This window comes from Corapipo altera, unplaced genomic scaffold (genome assembly GCF_003945725.1).
Source record: "Corapipo altera isolate COAL_440 unplaced genomic scaffold, ASM394572v1 98, whole genome shotgun sequence".
In the NCBI taxonomy this organism is placed as follows: domain Eukaryota; kingdom Metazoa; phylum Chordata; class Aves; order Passeriformes; family Pipridae; genus Corapipo; species Corapipo altera.
The window spans coordinates 6,332,328-6,353,373 of record NW_020884914.1 but is presented as its reverse complement, the minus strand read 5'-3'; the positions used below and the strand labels follow the sequence as shown (position 1 = coordinate 6,353,373).

General features: G+C 50.0%; 1 protein-coding gene across 2 annotated transcripts; it reads right to left on the bottom strand.

The window, feature by feature from the left end:
* Positions 1 to 2,064: 2,064 nt before the first annotated feature.
* On the bottom strand, positions 2,065 to 20,936 carry NAA60 (N(alpha)-acetyltransferase 60, NatF catalytic subunit). Of its 2 annotated transcripts, none has more exons than XM_027654923.1 (7): positions 20,813 to 20,936; positions 9,002 to 9,117; positions 7,719 to 7,848; positions 6,353 to 6,449; positions 4,002 to 4,236; positions 3,082 to 3,262; positions 2,065 to 2,670 (listed from the first exon to the last, which is right to left on the bottom strand). In XM_027654923.1, the coding sequence occupies exons 2-6, from the start codon at positions 9,109 to 9,111 to the stop codon at positions 3,106 to 3,108; spliced, it is 729 nt and encodes a 242-aa protein (XP_027510724.1). In that variant the 5' UTR covers positions 9,112 to 9,117; positions 20,813 to 20,936; the 3' UTR covers positions 2,065 to 2,670; positions 3,082 to 3,105. The 2 variants fall into 2 exon arrangements, with proteins under 2 accessions (XP_027510724.1, XP_027510725.1); XM_027654924.1 differs by lacking the exon at positions 20,813 to 20,936 and adding an exon at positions 20,393 to 20,555.
* Between the last annotated feature and the right edge of the window lie 110 nt (positions 20,937 to 21,046).

Below are 21,046 nucleotides of genomic sequence, written 5' to 3'. Positions count from 1 at the left end.
GCAGTTGGGATCGTTCTTGAAGGTTGAGGCTGAGCCTGCGGGACCCAGAGCTGGGGGAAGGTAGGGCTGGGAGGGAACAGCACCCATCAGTTCCTGCTGCCACAAGGGTTTGTCCTCTGGACTGTGCCAGGGCCAGAGGTGAAGGATGGGGCCAGAGGCAAAGGACAAGGACAAGGCTGCTGGTGGCAGCCCCTTGGGGCAGGGGGGCTGTGGGGTGGCTCAGGTGCTGCCCCACTGCAGCTGTTGAGGTTTTGGGTTAGTCCAGACTGGCTCATACACCCTGGGGCTCCAGGCAGGAGCCTGGGAGCAGCCATTTGTGCTGCTGCGGCTGCTGAAGCACCTCGTGGGCACTGGCTGTGCCTGAGGGGCCTTTGTCCTGGCTGAAATGTGGGGCAGCCAGCAAGGAGCCCCAGTCCCTACGGGGCTCAGGAAAATCCTCCACCCACCCATTGGAAGGGCAGGCTCAGTGCTGGAGGAGCTGCTCCCTCTGCTCTGTCCCCCCCCTCTCTGCCTGCTCCAAGCTGATCCCTGGCTTGGCCTGGCAGCAGCTCCCCCAGGATTCCTCCAGCCCCCCTGAGGAGGGTCTGTGGGCACCCCCCAGCACAAGGTCAGGGCCAGAGCAGTCAGTTGGTTCCTGTGCAGGGACAGACAACTCAGAAAAGAGGTTTGGTTTAATTGAAGACATTTAGCGAGAGGCATTTCAATAAATAACGGGCTGCAAAGTGGGGACAGGGCTAATGCCTCAGGACAGGGTGGCAGGAGGGCACAGACCAGTCACAGCTCCCCTGGGGATGTGCTGCAGCAGTGGAGTGGGGTTGTGTAAGGGGAGGAGAGAAAGGGGACACACACACACACATCAGTGCCAGACACTCGGGAGAGAAAGAGCTTCATTCTGGTCCAGAGAAAGCAAGTGCTGAGGAAAACCAAGGGCTTGGGCTGCTAAAGAACCTCTAAACTAACAGATGTGTTTAAGTAAAAAGTGGATAAGCAAAAATACCCCAGACTGAAACGTGGTAACCTAACTGAGGGTGTTGTGGAACTGAGGCTGGAAGGTGTGTCAGGGGCCCTGGGAAAGCACTGGGATGGGAAGGGGTCACTGTGGGCAGCTGGGCTGGGGGAGGAGCTGCCTGCCCAGTGCCACTGGCACTGCTGAACTGGAGAGGAACCAGAGACGGGGTGAAAGAGGCCCATTCCAAGGGCAGCCCTGGCATCTTGGGGCTCAGAGGTCTCAAAGGATGGCCTTTCCACCAGCACCAACTTGACTCCTCATAAACACTTCTTTACCTTGTGTCAGTCATTGAGCTATACCTCTGAGCCCCAGAAGGACCAGCACCTTGCAGAAGAGCCTTGTGCTGCTTCCAGAAGGTCCATGCCAGCCCCTGGGGCTTCCTGCTCTCCAGGGTGGCACTTGTCACACACAGCACCCTCCCCTCCTGTGCCTCCCAGCCCAGGGGCTCACACACTGACAGGGCTTTCTGTGGCCATCCAGTCTGCAAGGTCTTCTAAGACCCAGCCTGACGTGTAGTGTCACCCCCAGGTCCTGCCCAGCCCCTGCCAGAGCTGGCAGTGCCAGCACATCCAGGCCCTGCACCAGATGGAGCTTGGACCCCTCTGCTCCAGTGACACGATGGTAGGGGAATGAGGAACATGGTGCTGAGCAGGGGAAGAGCCTCAGCCAGGGAAGGAGGATTTGCCATGGGAATGTAGCAGGGCCCATGGCCTGGCTGCAGCTCTGGGGCCTCCACACAGGCTGGACACGAGCTGCCAGTGAGCAGAGACTCAGGCCCAGCTGGCCCAGCCAGAGCTGTCCTGCAGCCAGGACACTGCCCAGCACAGCGCCGGGGGGTCAGAGCACAGCCCAGAACACAACAGTGAGTAGCTGGGGCACCTTCCTCAGCAAGGAAAAGCTGTTGTGATCTATGCACAGATTCCATCATTCCAGAGCCTGCAGGAGCCCAGTGCCAAGGGAGGGCACGTACAGGGGAGGAGACGGGCTCTGGACCAGACTCTACCCCCCCAGCTCCCCTCCCCTGCTACATTCCAACTTGGACAGAGGCAGAAAGATCTATACACTATAATACATATATATTTCACTATGAAATAGCAATTTCATTCCCTGCCTTCTACTCGATGCATCCTGAATTCTACGCTTCTTTGTACATCACTCCAGAGGGCTGGTGGGGCTGGGTAGTTTCTCATGCGAGGCAGTTACTCTTCCTGCAAGTTACCCACAGGAAGCACGAGCAGCTGATGTGGGAGGACCAAACCATGATTCTCACTCCCCCTTTCCCCTCACCCGGCTCCCCTTTCCCCAGCACAACTCTCCAACTGTCCCCTGCCAGCCGTTCAGTGGTTCCTCAGTGCACATTCCTGACCCTCCCTCAGCTGCTCTGGGAGCAGTGGGAGCAGCAGCTGAACCCACCTGTATGGAAGGAGCAAACCGGAGGCGAGGGAGGTGATGGGGACAGTGCAACATGCACACGGAGTGGTGACGGACACCCAGGCCCGCCCCAGCCCACGGGGGGTCGGGGCTGAGCCCCGGGGTGAAGTCTGCCAAATGTCAGTCCCTGTGAACAGGGAGTCCCGCCCAGGGGCTGGGTCACTGGCCAAGAGCTGTCATCACTGGAACCAGTGCAGAGCCGGGTGGGTCACGTGGAAGGAGGAATGATCCTATGGAAAGAAAAGAGGGCAGGTGTTGTAGGGAAACCAGGTGTTAATGACGGTCTCTCCAAGCGTGCAGGGGAGCCACAGTGTTGGGAATGTCAGAGACGTGCAATGGCACTGGCAGCAAATGGCCTTCCAGTTCCTGGGCTGGGACACTGAGGGCTCAGTCACTGTGGGTCTTGCACGCTGCTCCAATATCTGGGAAAAGGAGAGGGACAGCACATTCCACCTTCTGTTGGGCTCTGGGCTCAAGTAAACAAGATCAGAATGCGAATTCCCTTCAAATGAAACCAGCAGGAGTTCAGCCACTGGCTGGAGGCCGGAGCACAGAGCTGCCCAGGCACTCCACAGCAGCAGGATGCTCCCACTCCAGGACTGTGGCCGTGGGGCAGGGAAGGGGCTGTCCCCAGTACCCACCTGGGCTTCCCGCACACGCTGCGGTCACATCGTCCGGCTGTACTCGATGCCGCTCTTGGCAGAGATGCCAGACCAGGGCAGGAGGCTGCACAGGAGGCTCTGGGCTTGCCGGTATATCCTCTGGGGAATGGAGCACGGGCTCAGGCTGGCTAGTGTGGATCCAATGTGCTGTAGGTAGTCAGTGGCCACCAGTTAAGGACAAAAACAGTTACACTGTGACTAAAGAAACACGTGAAATCGCTCCGTGCACAGTGGAAGCTGCTCTGCTCACTCAGACCTGCTCCTTGCATTCATTGCCACCACCTGTCTGTCAAAAGCAGGTCTGTTCTCCCCTGTAAAAGATGGCAGTTTGGGAATGCTGGCTCCAATTGTGTGGGAAATACCTCCTCTAAGCAGCTGCCCATTCTCTTTGCATTCCACGGCAAGTTCCTGTGGGGATGGCAATCCATCCCCCTGCCCCGGGAGGTTGGGATTGACCAGCTACACTTGGGAAAGAGGGGTTTCTTTCCATGACTTGGTGACCTGAAACAAACTCTCTAAATCAGTGTGAGAGCAGCCTGCTGAGATCCAGGCCAGGCTCACAGGGGATCCCAAGTTACAGGAAGGAAGACCAATAGTTTCTCTGCCATGCTCCATGCAGGCCAAATCCTGCACACCACAAGCCAAAGCATGCCCAGCACTTTGGCCTAACACTCGCATCAAGCTTGCTCCAGAAATCCTAGGCTGACTCCCTGACCTGTTCCCAGAGGAGTTGGGGGAGCCTGGGGACACACAGATCACTGTCAAATCCCTCTATCATCACCTTCCTTCCAGCTTCAGGTTAAACTCACATCTGAGCAGGCAGCAGTCCCCACACTTTGGTGGGTTGGTGTTGTTAACCCCAAACATGGCTTGGCCTGTGCTCAGCAGGTAAAGGATATAAGATTGTCCAGGGTGGGTGCCCACCGTTGATGTAGAGGACGTAGGTGAAGCCATCTTTGAGGACCCCTCTGATGGAATAGTAATAGGGGAGATAGTGGTGCTGTTTAAAGTCTCTGTTTTCATAGAAGTTTATTGCTGTGTTGTTGGTGGTGAGGACGTGCAGGTAGATGGCTTTGCAGTGGTCCTGGGCAGTGGTGGAGATGTGGTCCTTCAAACTCTCCAGCAAGAGTGAACCTGTGGAAGGGAAGAGCAGCAGGATCACAGTGTGGAGCCTTCCTCAGCATGAGGGCTCGTGGGGCTCAGCTGAGTCCTGCACCAGTGTCTGAGCAGGGATTGCTGCACATCCCTGAGGGCCCCAAATCCCACACAGTTCTCAGAGGACCATGCTAGATGGTTTTAATATGAATCTCATCTCACCTATAAGCATGGCTTCAAAAAACAGAGATTTTAAAGACACAGATCTCTGACTCAATAACCACAGGGATGAGCCAGACATGGGACTTACCATGACAATGTCACCCATCCCCAGTGGAGCAGCTCCCAGCTGTGGGGAAGGCCACTGAGTCATTTTCAATGGTATCAGTTCCACCCCATATATTTATTTATTTTAGAGCCATTTAAAACAGCAGAGTGTCAAAACAGAGCTTCACAAGCAGGTTATTGCCCTGTGTCTGCCGAACTCAAAATCTAACTGGTGGGTTTTGAAGATCCCTTCTAAGGAAGAGAGCAGAGGCACAGCCTCACTCAACCTGGATTTGGTGCAGCCAGCAGGAAAAACTAGAGGAGGGCACAGAGGATACTCCAGCCCCAAGAGACAAGACCTGGAGGTTCATCCACACCACCTCAACATGGCATGGTGGACCCAGCAGAACCTGCATGGGAACTTCTCCCATCAGGTGTGGTAACACCAGGCTAAAGGATCAGCCTGACTAATACACACAGGTGAGGTGGCTGCTGCTCTTTCACAATCCCCAGGATCTGCAAACCCAAAATATACCGAGAGACATCAACAATAGAGCAGTTCAGTTTAGTTACGACATATTCCAGTCTTGAAACTTCACAGAAATCCAGCTGTCCTCTGGTTTAAGAATAGCAGAGAACTACAAACCAAAACCTTTTACTGTCTTCCAGGGAAAAATCAGAGCTTTAGTGCTCAGCAGCATGCCTGGGGTGAAGAGCCTCCTGCATAAAAGGCTTCAGCTTCAAACACCAGCAGAAAAACTCTCAAAAGAAAGGTCTCAGAAAAAGCAGCAGCAGCTTCTTTAGGCTGTGTTGCTACAGGTACAAGTTCAAAGGTTTTGAGAGAGGATGGTAACATGCTGTGTAGATGAAATGGATGCAGGAAATACTGACTCTGATGGGAGAAAATTCCAGCAAGATGGAGCTGGGAAAAAAAATGAGGACTTGGAAACTGAAAGGAGACTCAAAACCACCGCAGTTTTACAGAATACCCCTTTACCACCCTCTCTGAACATCATTCTGTGGCATTTCAATGCAAGCTTTAAACACAGTGCTCTCTCTGAGGACTCTCTGGTCATTTCTTTGTGCATCCTATCAGTTTGTCCCTTTCCAAACATGGCTGGGGGAGAAGGGAGGAGTTGTAAATAATGAGTTATACCTGCATCCACTGAAGAGATCCCAGGTGTGCAACCCAGGATCACACTGCCAAACCCAGCCTGTTCCCTTTTGCAGATCAAAGATACAGATTCTGCCTGAAATCACCCCAGAAGGGCAGCATTTGGTGACAGAGCACACCCTGCTCTAGGCAGAGGTAAAGCCTTTCTGAACTGCAGGATTCCAAATGGCTGCAGGAACGCTGCATGTGGCAGCAGACATTCAGAGCTGACTTGTCCAGGCATTTGAGATCTAACCAGGTCCAAGTTACACTCTTTTTCCAGTTCCCTTTGTCATTTTCTAACTGTTTGTTCTATCTGTTGAAGCTGAAAGCTTAAAAGCAGCTCTATTTTCTGCCTCAGGGATCAGGCTGCTGATACCCATAAGAGAAAATCATTTCAAACCCTGCTCCAGGGTGAAGTTCTCACACTGCCAGTCAGTCTCAGCAGCAGGGCTGCGAGTTTTCGGTGTGCTCAGCTGGCCCCTGGGAACAAGATGGACAAAGCCCTCTGCTCTTTGGAAATATTTGCATATTGTGTTGTGTCCACACCAGTAAAAAGTTCTAAGTGCAGCTGCACTGACACCAGGCAGGAGATGTAGGTGCATCACCTTCCCACCTGCTGGTATCAGTCAGGGGGAAGCCTTTCCTACAGGGATATGCTGGAGCTCCTTCAGTCACACCCACTGGCCACACGTGGCAAACGAGAGCAACAGTTGTCACTGGGCAGCATCTTACCTATTCCATGTTTTCTGAACTCCTTCACCACTCCAAGACTTAGGATGTAAGCAACTTGAGTGTCCACAGGAAAATTGGAAGCTAGGATGTCTCCATCCTGAGTAGAGATAAGACAAGTTATTTAGTAGGGTACCCAGGGAGGGACAGGAGAAAGCAGAAATCCTGTACTGGAACACCTGAAAACAAGGCCAAAGCAGGAATCTTCTCTTCACTGAACAGTCTTAGCTGAAGTTTTTGGAAAGGAAGTTCAAAAATCCAAGCATGGTTCCTTTGGGGCTACTCCTACTTTCATATCATCTTCCCAGACACAGAACACAAATCATGGTGCTTCCTGACTACAGGCATTACCTGTGGCCTTAGGGACAGAACATATTGGCTTTCTTTACCAGGAAGGATTCAAAGTGCCAGTTCTGGAGTCACCCATCAGTGTCTAAATCAACCCAGCAGGTCCTCATGGCCTGCAAGCTCCACCTGAGCTGGACATCCCTGCACTGCTGCAGAGCACAAGGAGCACGTTCCACAAGCCCAACTGCTGGAGCAGTGGCTGAATAAGCCCTTGGCTTCCAGCTTGGCTGGGACAAGAGCCTTTTGTTAGAGTTGCTGAAGGTGCAGCTTCTGACTTTGATGAGCTTTGAGGTGAAGCCAGATAGCTGAAGTGAAGAGACCCGTGCTGCTCAGTGCTCTCAGCTCCTGTGAATGTTGGGATTATTGTTTAATCACAACACTGATGGCCTTTCAGGGGTTATGCACCCTCTGCACTGCCCCTGATTTTTTTTAGTGGTCTTTTTCCACACTGTGCTCAGTGACCACCACTTCTCTCCCTCTCTGCTGTACTGTGTTGTCTCTCCTGGCCTCCAAGCTGTATTATCTCCAAAGCTCAAGCTCTTTGCAGGCTGGTTACCTCCCCTCTAGGTCTGAGATAGGGACTGTGAAAATGGAGGGGTTTCTGCAGGAAGTCACCAGAGTGACTCTCCCAGTACAGCTGAGAAAGCTCTTAAGTAAGAAAGGTAAAGGTTTCTTCTCCCACATCCTGCAGTCACCAGGGACACTGAACACAGCCAGGCAACAGTTAAATGCCTCCTGCACAGGTATTTGGGATTACACCTGCATGATCTGATCCCTCAGCTTCCCATCAGGCCATGGGCTGCAGCAGGAAGAGACCCTGTGGCACCAGGCTCATGTGTTCAGACACATCCCCCCACCCAGGCTCTGTTAGCTGGAAATCAGCACACGCTTCATTCCCTAAATTAACTCAGGGTCAAGTGTCTGAATAGGAGGGGAAAAAAAAATACCCCAAGCAGGTCCCACCCCTGTTAACCACGGCAAGAGGTGGATTATGTCACTGGAGCTCAGTGTAGGGACCTACCTCCTTGTGCACCTTCGTTCTGCTCTTGATCTCTGCCACTATCATGCCCACGATGGAGCCTCTGTACGTGGCTGCGAGGGAAAAGAACTTCTTGTTGGAAGTGATATCTCGGTACCATGAGTCAGGGTACCTGGGAAGGAAGGAAGGACAACCAGGAATGTTTCAGGATGCAAAACCCACATGCCTGAGATGCTCACCTGGAAACAGCTGTTGCACCCCCTTTGGTAAAATGGCATCATATAATGGCCTCCTTGCCTTGCTAAGAGAGCCTCATTTTTGGTTTACATTCACTGCCCAGAGCTTTCAATTCCATCTTTAGCAAGTTATTTTTAAATGCAAGATCCATCTGCCCTCATCTAAAAGCGTAAGGATCTCATTAATTTGATACATGTGTAAAAAAAATACTGCATATTGGAACAAAAAAAAAAATATCACACCACCAGCCTCCAACTCTCCTCCTCCTTCTGCAGATACAAAAGGGAGACTGGGGTACTCATTTATTTCAAAATGAGAGTTCAGCCTCGCATTTAAAAGAAATCTACAAACTCAAAATATTATGAATGCTTTTGCTGATTTGTTATATTTTATACAATCTTATTTATAATCTGCTTAAATCTTCTATAAGCCTTCTCAACAAAGCTAAAGAAAAAAAACCAGTTGAAGCCTACAGCTGTGGTTTCCTTGGGTGCTTTAGGCCAGAAATCTGTCACTGTCCCCCAGAAAAGCTCCTCATTCCTGTGCTTTTGCAGCCATGGGCATTTACCAAATGGGGGCCTGGGGAACTGACCTGGGACAGACTGAGATCAGCTTTAAGCCAGACCTTTGGGAGCAACAGTGATGCTGAGGACACAGGGAAGTACTGCTCATTTCCCCTGGGACATTCAGAAGGATAATCCCTCAGGAACAGCTGCTCCCTGTGGGTTTGGTTTGGCTCTGAGGGCGTTTCCTCAGCACACGCTCCAGGACACAACTTCCTTTCACAGGGATGCTGTCCTTTTTCCTGGAGGTGTGCCCCTTTCCCCACCTCATTCACAGTCTTTCCCAAAGCCCATTTTCCTGCCACAGTCTGCACACAGGAACTTTCTGATGCCTCCAGGCCCCTCCAGGACAGGCAGCAAAGGGCCGTTACAGCAACACCAGCACAGTGCACAGAATATTCCAAACCTGCTGCTGTCCTGGCAACAGCCCAGATGGCTGCAGAGCCTTAGGAGTCAGCTCCAAAGTGGACCAGTGCAGGCTCCCAGCCTTTGTTTCAGATCCCCCCCCCCGAGCCAGTGACGTACTCTATTGGGAACCAGTCTCCACAGAGCTGTTTCACTGTGTCTATGTCATCGTGGCACAGCAGGCGCAGGTTCACGTCCGTCAGTGCAGTCGGGGGCACCTCCTCTGTCATTCACGCCTGCAAGGACAGGAGGCACGTGAGGAACCATGGAGGACAGGGTCTGATCCCACCTCCAAGCACCGGCAGGATCTTGGCATTGGTAAACCTGTTTTTCCCCAGCACAATGAATTTTCAGGAGAGATGAAGCAAAACGTGGCAACATTCATTTGAGAAATAACTTGAAGCCACGTTGCCCACGGGATAAGCCCAGCTCGCTGCTCAGCCTGACCCACCCCTCCAGCCCTGCATCCATGCCCATCCCACTCCCTGAGAGCACAGTATGGTGTGCACATGGCCACAAATCCTTCCAAAAAGAGCTCAGGGTGCTGCATTAAATGAGCCAACAACGTGCCAAGTGTACCTTATGTTGTATGGAGCTCTTCAAACGTCTGTGCAGGACCAACATTTGGTTAAAACGAAACTGAACAAACAGCTTAAAAAGGAAGCACTGCTAGAAGAGCATTTAGAAAGTCCCCTTGCACAAACCTGCCATCTCCAGTGAGTACATATGCAGAGGATTTCAACTCTTTAAAATGTTCATTTTGTTTAAGCTATGCTGGGGAAATGAGACCTAGTTTCACTGCCCTCGTTCCCCTGTGGTACAATTCCTCAAGGGCTGCCTTTCCAGCCCGGCACAGACCAGTCAAATACAGAAATCCCAGGGCACCTTTTCTCCACAGCACTGCCACGATCCGCTAACCACGTACAGGGCACTGGCTGCAATGTCTTCAGCCTTTTTTAACAAGGCACCAGAGGGAAAGCAGCAAGTGATAACTGAAGTGGTTGCAAAAGCATTTGCAGCACTGATGCATGAACGGAGAACAGGCTTCAGGCAGGACAAAGCCCCACATGAGATCGACAAGGCACAGCAACTCCAAGAGTCAGTTCCCTTGTCTCTTGCTCCAGCCCTCCCAGGTTGAAGAACCAGACCAGGATGTAAAGGAAAGAACAGCCAAACCCACCACCCTTAACAAAAACAAATGGCTTGAAATTTTTACTTTTCGCAATGTTAAGAGTCTCAAATCTTGGTTTCAAAATGCCAAGTTATAAGGGAAATGCTGCACACAGTAGTGTTTGTCTGTGCCCTCCTGGTGAAAGGGATGCTCAGCTTTCCAATCCTCTTGATTTAGAGCTCAGAGCTCGAGAAGGAACAGATATAAACACACTCCTCACTGGATTGGATGTGCCATTTGAGCAGCTTCTACACAAAAGTTTTAACTGGCAAAGTTACAATTGCCAGTTTTGGCAATTGTAAATTTCCAAAACTTACAGTCTGGCAATTAACTGTAAGTAATTACACTTACTTTGTCAGATACATTTGCTCTGTGACTGGCAAAGATGCACAAAAGGAGCAGGCACAGCAGTGAACCCCATTTGATGTGTTTTGACAGCACACAACCGTGTGCGATCGCTCTCCTAAAAATATTGAACACCCCCTTTCCACTGTATCCCTCAGAAAAAAAACAGGTTAAGCCACAAAAACCACATTCTGTCCCCAAATTTCTCTTTTAAGGCACATAAACCAGGTTTTTTCTGCAGCTCCACTGGATGAGAGGGTAGAGAACAATTCTCAGTTAGCACAACACGAGGACATTCGGGGCCCTTGGAACTCAATATCAGTGCTGAGAGAGCTCCAACAGCTCTTGAAAAAGATGAAATAAGGTGGGTTTCTTCAAGCAAGGGATCCCTCCCAGACACAGCTTTCCTCCCCATGACTGCTTCTACGTATTTCCTGGAGAAAGGGATCCGTAATAGTGATGTGGATCACTTGTTCTCCTCCAAAGAATTCCTTAAAAAGAATCACAGTTATTTCCCAGCCTATTCTAGGACTGTGGCTGCATATTTACTGAGCAGCCTGCAGCGTTCACGATCAGTCCAGATGCCAGTTTCAAAACAGCTTAAGCACCTACAAAAACAGTACTTCTTGCTGCCTTTAGAACTCATTTTACACTCCTAGAATTGCCTCAAGTCCCCCGAGGCTGGACTTGCAACCCTGTCATGGCATAGCACACGCTCTCCACCAACCCCTGGTGACCTTTTAAGAAGCCTCAGCTTTACCCCGTGGGACCCTGAAGGAAGGAAGGGCACGTTCACTGGCTGTGGCTGACCTGATCCACATCACTCCTGCCTGATGGTGTGGACCCCAGGCCCACCCTCCCACTCCTCCCACCCTTGCCAGACCCTTTGCTGAGCCATTTCAGAGCAGTGACACGCCACAGGATCACTTTTCTTGACAAGTTTTAATGCTCCTGTAAGGTGACACCCCTTCTCAGGCAATGCTCTCAGCATTAATAAATCAGAGAGAAATGAAACCACCATGCCAGAGCCACTATTTTTCCTAATGAGTACAAAAGGCAGGGCCCAGGAGCAGAGTGAGCCAGTAGCCGCTTGGGGAGAGGCAGAGCCAGCACAGGACACATTCCTGTGAGGATTAGTCCGTGTGTATCTAACACTACATTCTCAAAGAGCTGGGCAAGCATTACACATTATCCTGGAGCTGAAGCCGGCCTTAAAAAAGTAATCCATGACTGTTTTGTTGAACCGGGTAATTCCCCTCCCCTCAAATTCAGACACCAGGACTGGTTGTGTTTGCAGGGACTCACTCCATGACCTGATCTGGATGCTGCAGCACACTTCAGGAACATTCAGGACATCTGTCTGGCAGTATGTCCTGCCACAGGGTTTTAGGAGAGCAGAGCCGTGCCCCTGCCTCTCTGGCCAGGCCTTGCAGCAGTAAGAGGCTGTCAGAGACTGAAAGGGTTAATGATTTATGCATTCTAGGAGACTTTTGCAGGCTTTTCACCTCTGATGGGCAGTTGGGCCCATCCCTTCCTCCAGCGCTGAAGGTGTCAAGCCCTGAAAAGGCAGAAAGAGCCGAGTTTACACCTCTGATGGCCCATCAAAGCCCATCCCCCCTCTGCCAATCTCGAAAGGGGGGAACCAGGCCAGACACAGAAACCAGGCCAGACACAGAAACTGTGCAGGCCCAGGGAGAGTTTGGAGGCTCGAGGCATGGCCGTGACACCAACCATGGGTATAATAACTCATAACTTCTTGGCGTGTGGGGGCTTCCCTCCTTCACCCCCAGCAGATCAAGGCACTTCAACTGACACACATGGAAGCGGCAACTCCCAGGTGTCATCGCTGCACCCCGTGGGCGGTGACTAAATACGTTTTTTTCCACTCTCATCTTTTCTTTTTCCTTACTCTCCCTTACTCTTATCCTGTCTTTCTCTCCCCTATGCATTTTCTCCCCCCCCCAAAGGTTATCTCTGTGTCACATTGTTATATGACAACCCCCAAAATGCCAGCATACCTGTTGATACAAATTTGTTAAAGTAAACCTTACCAATGTATGTTTTCAGACACCGATTATTCAGTGTTGTTTCACTCTAATCCACCCCAAAGGAATAATTGTTAAGAACCTGGGTTACCCCCCTCCCCTTTCTCTAGGGCCGGTTGTAACAGAGTGCTATGACCAGGAGAGAAGAAATCCCAGGCAATCCCCTTCATACCCAGGTGACAGCTCTCCATGGAGATACCTGGGAAACACCCAAGACCAGGTCCTGTCCCTGGGCACAGCCAAAGTCCTGAGCAAAACCCTCAGCCAGCACAGAGACCAGAGCATCACTTTTATGGTCAGCTTAGTTTTAGAGGACAAAAATATATGTTTGGAAGCACAAAACAAACAAACAAACCCTCAGTATTGGTGTAAAATACAACTCCAGGCTTGATGAAAGTTAAAAGGGCCATTAGGGGTTTGGAGGTAGCAACACTGACAACCCACAGTTCTGACCTTTGAGATCAAGTGGCGGCTGCTGCGAAGCCAAACAGAGGCTCCAGGGACATGTGGTTAACTGAAGGAGGTCCACGGCCATTTTGGAAAAGCCAAAATGAAGTTATCTTATTTCTTTTAATATCTTTGCTCACGTGATGGGCACGGTCTGGGAGGGGTGTGGTTAACATCACCCACTGCCTCTGCTCCCAGGGGAGCACAGTGACCTCACCCCGCTGTGAAACGGAAAACACTGAGGAGGGCTGTAAACGAGCCAACATTTCATATTTTATTTAATATCTCATGCTTATGAAGGGATTGTGCAGCTAAACTTTTGAAAAAGCTCTGAGGACACCCTTTTCCAAAATACTGCAGGTCAGTACTCAGCATTGAATTCCCTTTCCTACCTCAAACCTGCAGATATTAACACACAGCAAATTCATTTCAAAAATACAGGAAAGCATAAAGGTTTTGAGCATTTCTGCTACCCTTCTGCCTTGCTCTGCTGAAACAAATCTTACAAAATGTTTTGGCCTTAGGTGTAATGGGCAGCACAGAGGAACCTGTCAAATTCTTCTGTCAAACATTTAGCAGTAATGGAAGTTGGATGAACAGAAATAGTAAGCACATTACTAAATTAGCCAACTTCACATATAGTTTTAAATTAAAGCACGTTGTAAGGCCTAAACTTACTATTTAAAAATAATATTTGGCATCGATAAGCTCTGGCTTTAATGAGCTAAAGGACAGCATTTCACAATTCTGTCTAAAAGGCAGCAGAGCCTTTGGCTCCCAGCATCAGCCCAAGCAATGGCTGAGGCTCCAGGAATTATTTATCCCTGTTCACTGAGCACAAAGAGCTGAGTACAGGCACTGGCACATTTCTACCACCAGCATTTCCAGGCAGTTCTCATTTTCAGCCAGGTGCAGGGACAGTTTCTTTATTTGAACCAGATGCTTCACAGATTGGAAACCTCAACTCAGGCTTTTCTCAAGAGCAGGAAGTTTTCTTTCCCTCTTGAAGTTCTTGTATTTAAACAACAACGACAAAAAAATCTACATCAGACCCCATTTCTAGAGAAACAGGCAGCCACACAGAACCAGCACTCTTAATCCTACAGGGTGTTCAAATGCAGGATAAAGCCTGACGCTGGCTAGACTTTGGCAGGCAGCTGCTTAAATGTGCTTGAAAATCCCTCAAGCACTTCCATACCCACAAAAACGTGGCCAAGTGGTTCTGCAAGTTAAGATTTCCCTTGTTTAGCACTGTTAGACATGTTTTAACAACATTTCTGCCTTGTGCAGCCTGTAAAAATGAGTGGGACAATGAACTGTCACAAGACACTGGTTTCATTAATTTTTATTTGGATTTCAGCTTCCATGCAGATGAACTCATGAAATTCCCAAATAAAAATTTTATTATCTAGCAACAAACATCACCGAATTTTCTGGCAGAATAAAAGCCAGGTAATCTAAGACTAAAGTTAAACAAATAGGAACTAGGGTTGTTTACATCTATAACTCCCAATAAGGGATGTATTGGTTTCAAATTTAGTGTTCACACAAAAACCAACGGGAGGGAATCGTCTTCACTTGCAGAAACAAAGATAAGACTGAAGGTCATCAAAAGCCTTTTACTATTACTTAACAGCTAATTGAAATAAATTAATTCTGAATAGAAAGAAGCAAATCTGCAGGAAAGTAAAGAAAAACAATCCCTGGCAGCCCGTGGGTGTCTCTAAAGTGATCCCATAATTCAGGCAGCACTGTCCCCACGGACACACACCCCCAGCCACCCTGGTATTCCCGGCACCTCCAGCATGGATCCTCACAGGGATGAAGATTTTCACCTCCTGGAATTCAAAGCATTTACTTGGAGCACACTCCTGCTGGATTAGTAAGGATTATCTGCTGTTGTTCCACAGAGGGAAAAGGCTGAGCTCCTGCAGGCGCCTCCCAAGTACACACCAGGCACAGGCCAGGCCACAGGAATCCCAGAGGAATCCCAGAGACACCGGGACAATCCACTGGCACAGGCAGGATGTGAGCTGGCCCTTCCCTGTGTGCCTGTGCCCAGCACTGCAGCCACACACATGTCACAGTGGCTGTATTTTACTTTGCAGATACTCCCTGGAAGGTGAACATGCACACACAGCAGGACAGAGATGGATTCCTCATGCCTGGAACCCTCACCAGAGGAGCTGCTCCAGAGCCACCACCAAATCCTTGTTTGTGACTCCCGGGTGGACAATCCTCAAATCCCAGTAAGGCAAGACTTCCAGGAAACAAATTCTAATGCCACCTGGTGTCCTCTCTCACTTATAAAGAAACAGGACCAAACAAAGCCCAGGTAGAATTTTAAAAGCTCCCCAAAATGCAACACAGCACCCAAAACAGCCACAAACTCTGCTGTTGTCTGGGGACTTGTCACTTCCAGAATGCCAGCAGGAGTTTTCACAGCTAGAAGTCTTTCTACCTTGTGCCATCTGGCTCTGGGGACTTGATTTACATTAAACCATTCAATGTGAACCAGTCTAATTCCCCAAAGCAGTAAAGATTTCCCTGCTGCATTTCATTTTCAGCTTACTGTGTTTTTAGGTTACTGGTCTCGCAGGGAATGTTCTACACAGACAACCCCTGTCACCAAGCTCCTTTCATTTAATACAATGAAAGTGCAACTGGATTTGAAAACATCATGAATTCGTTACTAAGAATCTCAAAGAGGCGATTCCAGGACTTAGGGCAACATTATTAAAGCAATAGGAGCCAAATTTTTGAAGATACTTAAATACTGACAGTATTTAAATGACAGTTCCAAGGTACTACTTCAAGTGTGGTCACAGAATAAAAAAAAATTAGGTTGGAAAGATCTTTTGGGGTTTAACCCAACTTAGGTCAGGTTGCTCAGGCCCACACAATGTCAATGAGGAGCAAATCTCTTGGGATCACACAAGTTCCTTTGGATCTAAAGGTGCAACTGGAAGCTGGGGTATTCAATGTGCTGCCTACACCAAGAGCCCCCCTGTGCTATGTGAGCAACGCCATCACACAGGTGATTTGTTACACTCTGTTTATCCCATTTAATGCTCCTGCTCCTTCTAGGAATCCCACAGGGGTTCATCTGGGACAAGCAGCACAAACCCCAGAAGACACAGTTCTCCTCATTCCCAGAATGTTATGGAAACCAGCGGGGCTTGGAGTTCACAGTCATAAACAGAACAGTGGTGGTTTCACCTCCATCCCTGTACCTCCATCACATCCCACAGGAGTGCTGCCCAAAGCTGCCATCACTTCATTCCCTACATTACCAGAAGGGGATGATGGAATGAGTGAGATTCTTAATGAGAAATCTAGGACAAAATGACTGATTCTGTGCCTTGGTCTGAAAACAACGTTAATAACATGGCTGAGAGCAGGCTCTGATGCTAATTATGTGATTTTACAACACTCCATGACACTTTTTGATCAGTGTTTTTCTGTCATTTCTACCAGAATCACAAGCACTGAGCCTTAAAGCCCTCGTGGACCCTGGGTCACTCAGGGACATGCACTTGGAGCTCCTCATTATTTAAGTTCCTTCAGCAGGAGCTTCTTTCTGTGCAGAAAACTGCTCTCCCCAACCACCTGCCCCTGCACAGCCTCCCAGGCTGCCACACCTTGAAGATCACTCTGCTAAATCAGAATCTCACCAAACACACCAAACAAGTCAATCTGATATCAAACCCCCCTCGTTTGGAACAGCTACAAGACTTGGCCAGAGCACACTGGACAGTCAGGGAGGCAGCACTGTCACATATAGCCCAGGAAAACCCTCCTGGCATCCAGCCCTGCTCCCAGAGGCTCACCCCACGCTGCTCAGACAGTTTTTCCTCAGCTCTGAAGTTCTGAAAACACGGTTCTAAGGAACACGTTTGCACCTTGACTCCAGCTCCGTACTTCACTCCGTACTGCACAGCACAGCAAGGCACTAAAAGCCTGGAAGCCCAACACACTGAATCACCGTAATTAACACTCTGGCCTCCCGCCACGAAGGCTCAGCATCTGAAACAGTCCCTAAAAGGACATTAGGAAGTGAGAAGGCGAAATACAGTTCTACCTGCGCAGCAAGCAGCGGTTATTTATTTGAAACAAAAACACTCACTGTTAGTGCAATCCTCTGACACTCGTATTCCTGATCCTTTGCCCACTTGGAGCTGGACTCGTCAGACTCCCAGCAGCACAAAATGTTAATGTTTTGCCTGCGAGCTGCCTTCCAGGCTGCTCTTTCTCCCTACAGCTCTGGAAACATTGCTGGAGCCGTGGATTTCACGGGAGCTGCTCCCCAAGTGTCTCTGAGGCACAGTGCACAAGGCATGGCTTCCTGCTGCCCCAGATACAGCAATTCCTCCCGGGAATGGCAAACAAGAATCTCTAAGAGGGTTTTGCTGTTAAATCTTTTCTTGTTAAGACGGGGAAGAGAAAATCTGCTTTGTGACAGTGGCACTGTGGGGAGTTCAAACCCAAGGGTCACAGGAGAGGCACGCTGGCAACAGGAACCTCGCTGGAGGGGAGATTTAATACACAAGTTCTTCCAGAAAACAAAAACAAACCCCCACACAATTCATCACGCCGCTGCCATTTCTAAATTAGAATAAACAGCCACGCAGAAAATGTAAAACCAGCCAGGAATTCAGCCTGGTGTGGTACAAAACCCGGGAGAGGGGAATTGGAGGCTGCCCCCATTTCCTACACACCATCCTCATTACGGAGCAGCAACACAAAACCCAGTCCCTACACCCTTACAGGGGACACCAACACAGAACTTTTCAGAGGTTACTGCAAACAAGGTGCTTTCAAATAAAATAAACTTTAAAAACGCTTGGCAAGAACATTCCTTTCCCAGTTGGCAGACAAGTGCCCCAAGCTCGCACCTCTCCAAGATCTCGAATTTAAAATCTGAGCCAAAACGGCTCCTTTTCCTTTCCTTTCTCAGTGACTTTTCCAGCATGAGACACTCAGGTTGAGCTCAAAAACCCCACTGCTGTTTTAAGCCAGTAACATTTAAAATGGATTCTGGCAGAGGTGTCTGCTCTGACAGCCATATAGTAAGTTGAAAAGGAGAAATTAAAAACTTAATTAAAAGCTAATGTTGGAAAACTGAGCAGCTCCTGTTCCCACCTTTCTGCAAGGAGGAAAGTGGTGGGGGGACACCGTGTGAGACATGAAGCTCTAATTCTTTTTGCAGCACTCTGTATTGAAGCAATCAGACACACTTTGGTTAAAAAAAGAAAAAAGGCAGGAAGATGGAAATGATCCTACTCTGAGAATGATTTTGGATACTGCTTGACTTCCACGTTTGTAGACAAGGTGCTCAGCCAAGAGAGAACTTTCTCTGCTGTTACTCTGAACAGCTTAAGCCCAGTTGGTTCCTTAAAAGCATCTTAAGACGTCACTGGAGGGAATTCCTGCCCATGACCCACAGCAACCTGTGATGAGCAGGGAGGCTGAGCCTCCTGGATTTCTGAATCAGCTCTGCCAGGAAGTCCCTGGGTCTGCACCTGTAATTCCTCAGGTATTTACAACAGCACTGTCATCCACAGTCAGCCTTTGCAACCACAGTTTCCCCTGCTCCTGCTCACTCCAAAAATGATGCTGGGAGTGGCCAGGGTGGGGGGCATAGGGGTGGAAAATGGACAGGAAGTGAGGGAATGGCTTTTGGGGTGGCAGGACCAGTTCCCAACAACTGATGGGCTACAAGAGCAGCACTGACTCATTGACTGACAGACTACACTGGCCCAACCCCTGTATTCATAACACCCCCCAAAAAGCCCTCCATGAAGCAACAAACACCCCCACATGTAAATAAAGATCATCCTTAGTAGGGGAGAAAACACCAGACAGGAGAGAAGCGCTAGACTTTGTTAACAAAAATAAATGCACGTGTTCTGTTAAAGGCTCTTTGGCTAAAGACCAGTTTCTGAATTCCACTGAATTCATCACATCCAAGGCCAGCCCAGATACCTTAAATCAGGATGATTCACACTGGTTTAGGAAAAGAAGTTAAAATTAAGAATGGCACAGGTTTCAAGAGGCATTCACAGGCCAGCCACCTACCAACCAGTCAGACTAAGTCAATTTGCTTTAAGGACACCCAGCAACAAGCTGAGAGAAACAGCAGCGACTTCAAAGAGCAAAATGACCTATCAGAGCAACACTTACACACCACCGAATGTTTCTTCATCTACCACCAGGCACAGGAACACTAATTAAGGCAGCTTACAAGACACAACAGAACCACTTTTTAAGCTGCAAGATAAACCCTCCTACTTTACAAGCCTGGTACCTGCCCCTGCTTCTAAGAGGGGGCGAGGCTGCTCAGTCTTACCTTGTAAATAAATGAGGAGCTCACACTGGAGTTACAACACATTGGGACAGAGCCACCAGTTGGGAGGGGGTTGGTGGGTTTTGGGGTTTTTTTTTTCCCCACTTCCCTTGTGAGACACCTGCTGGAGTTTATTCATACAGACAACTGGTTTATCTGAAAACACCACACACGAGTGCTCCCAAAACACTCCCAGAAGAGTCCTTCAAAAAGGATTCTGAGGAAACTAAGCTGGGCTAAGGGGAGTCTGTGGCAGATTAAAGAAGTTAATTAAGATAATTAATTACATTAAACAACTCCAGCATGAATCCACACTGAAAAGAGATTCCAGCTATGATCTATTCAGCAAATTCATAACTAGATGGAAGAAGAGAGTAATAGATATGAAACAAAACTGACTGATGATCCTTTGGGATAAGGCACAGATTTCCAGGATGGTAACATTTAAGATGTTGACAGGTGTAGAAAGCTCTCACAATGCCCAGAGACAAATAAATCTGTAAATTGGTAGATAAAGAGAAGGGAGAGAGGCAAACATTTCCAATTTGTGTGAACCACTGCGAGGGGGAAAAACATCCACCTTCTCACAGCGAGTTCCCTGAGAACATTTGTTGCTCGGCAGCAAAGGAGGATAATGGGAATTATCAAAACAAACAGAGAGGGGAAAACACGCGTCTAGAAAGTCTGGTGTGAGCTGGGGACAGAGATTTAATGCCTCTATGTATCTGTCAGTAAAAAGCCAGGCACTGAGACGCGTTCTCGGGAGGGGAAAGATCTCCAAGATCACCCAGCACGGGCTGGGAGCGGCTGCAGCACAACACAACCGGGACAAACCACAACAGACCCAGAGCAGGCCGAGCTCAAACACAACACAGTTAACATAATTAAACATCTGAACGGCTCGCAGTGCGATATGACAATAATCTGATGCCTGTGGATGTCTGAGACACGTGCTTTGGCTCCCGGCTGGACACGGCAAAGCCGGCAGGGAAGAACCAGCCCCGGTCAGTGACAGGATAAGGGAACAGCAGCACTTCCAGCACCAGCAGTCTCCAGAATGGGGGTGCTGTTTTCATCACGTACACAGGGCAGGTACATCCCGCCCCGCAGAGCCCGAGGGCACGGGCACAGCCGCTGGAGCACCGCTGGAAACGCACCTGCCGCCGTGCCGTGAAGACTCTGGGGCAACACTAAAGGCTCAGCTTGTCCAGTTACACTTAAAAAACCTCAACGCACGCTCCGCAAAACCCCCGGCCGTCAGCCCGCGTCCAAACAAACCCGAGCAACTCCTTCCTCCCCGCGGGGAAGCAGCGGGATCCCGCCGTACGCGACACATTCCCGGCTCTCCCGCGGGGAATTCGGCCGCGGGGGAGGAGGAAATGGGGCGGGACGCAGGCGAGGGGCTCTCCGTTACTAGGCAGGGCGGGAGCGCATCCCGCGGGTCCCGCGGCCTAGTGGCGGGGAAGGGGCGGGGTTGCCATGGAGACCGGATGGGCCCGTCCCGGGTGCAGCCGCCATGACAACCCCGACCCGGCCGCCCTGCCACGGAGACCCCCCCCAAATCTCTCCTGGCTCACCTGGGAGGGGCGGCGGGCGCGCCCTCAGCACATCCCGGAGCGAGGCCGGACTTGGGACCGGGGGGGGGGACACGGCGGCCACTTCCTCAACCGGGGCACCGCGCAGTAACGCGCCTCCCCATTGGCTGCCGCCGCCGCGCGTGACAGCTGGGGCCGCGCACGCGCAGAGCGGGGCAGAGCCGGTCCCCTGAGGCCACGCGGGCGGCGCCGGGCGCTGCTCGTAATTAAAGGGGC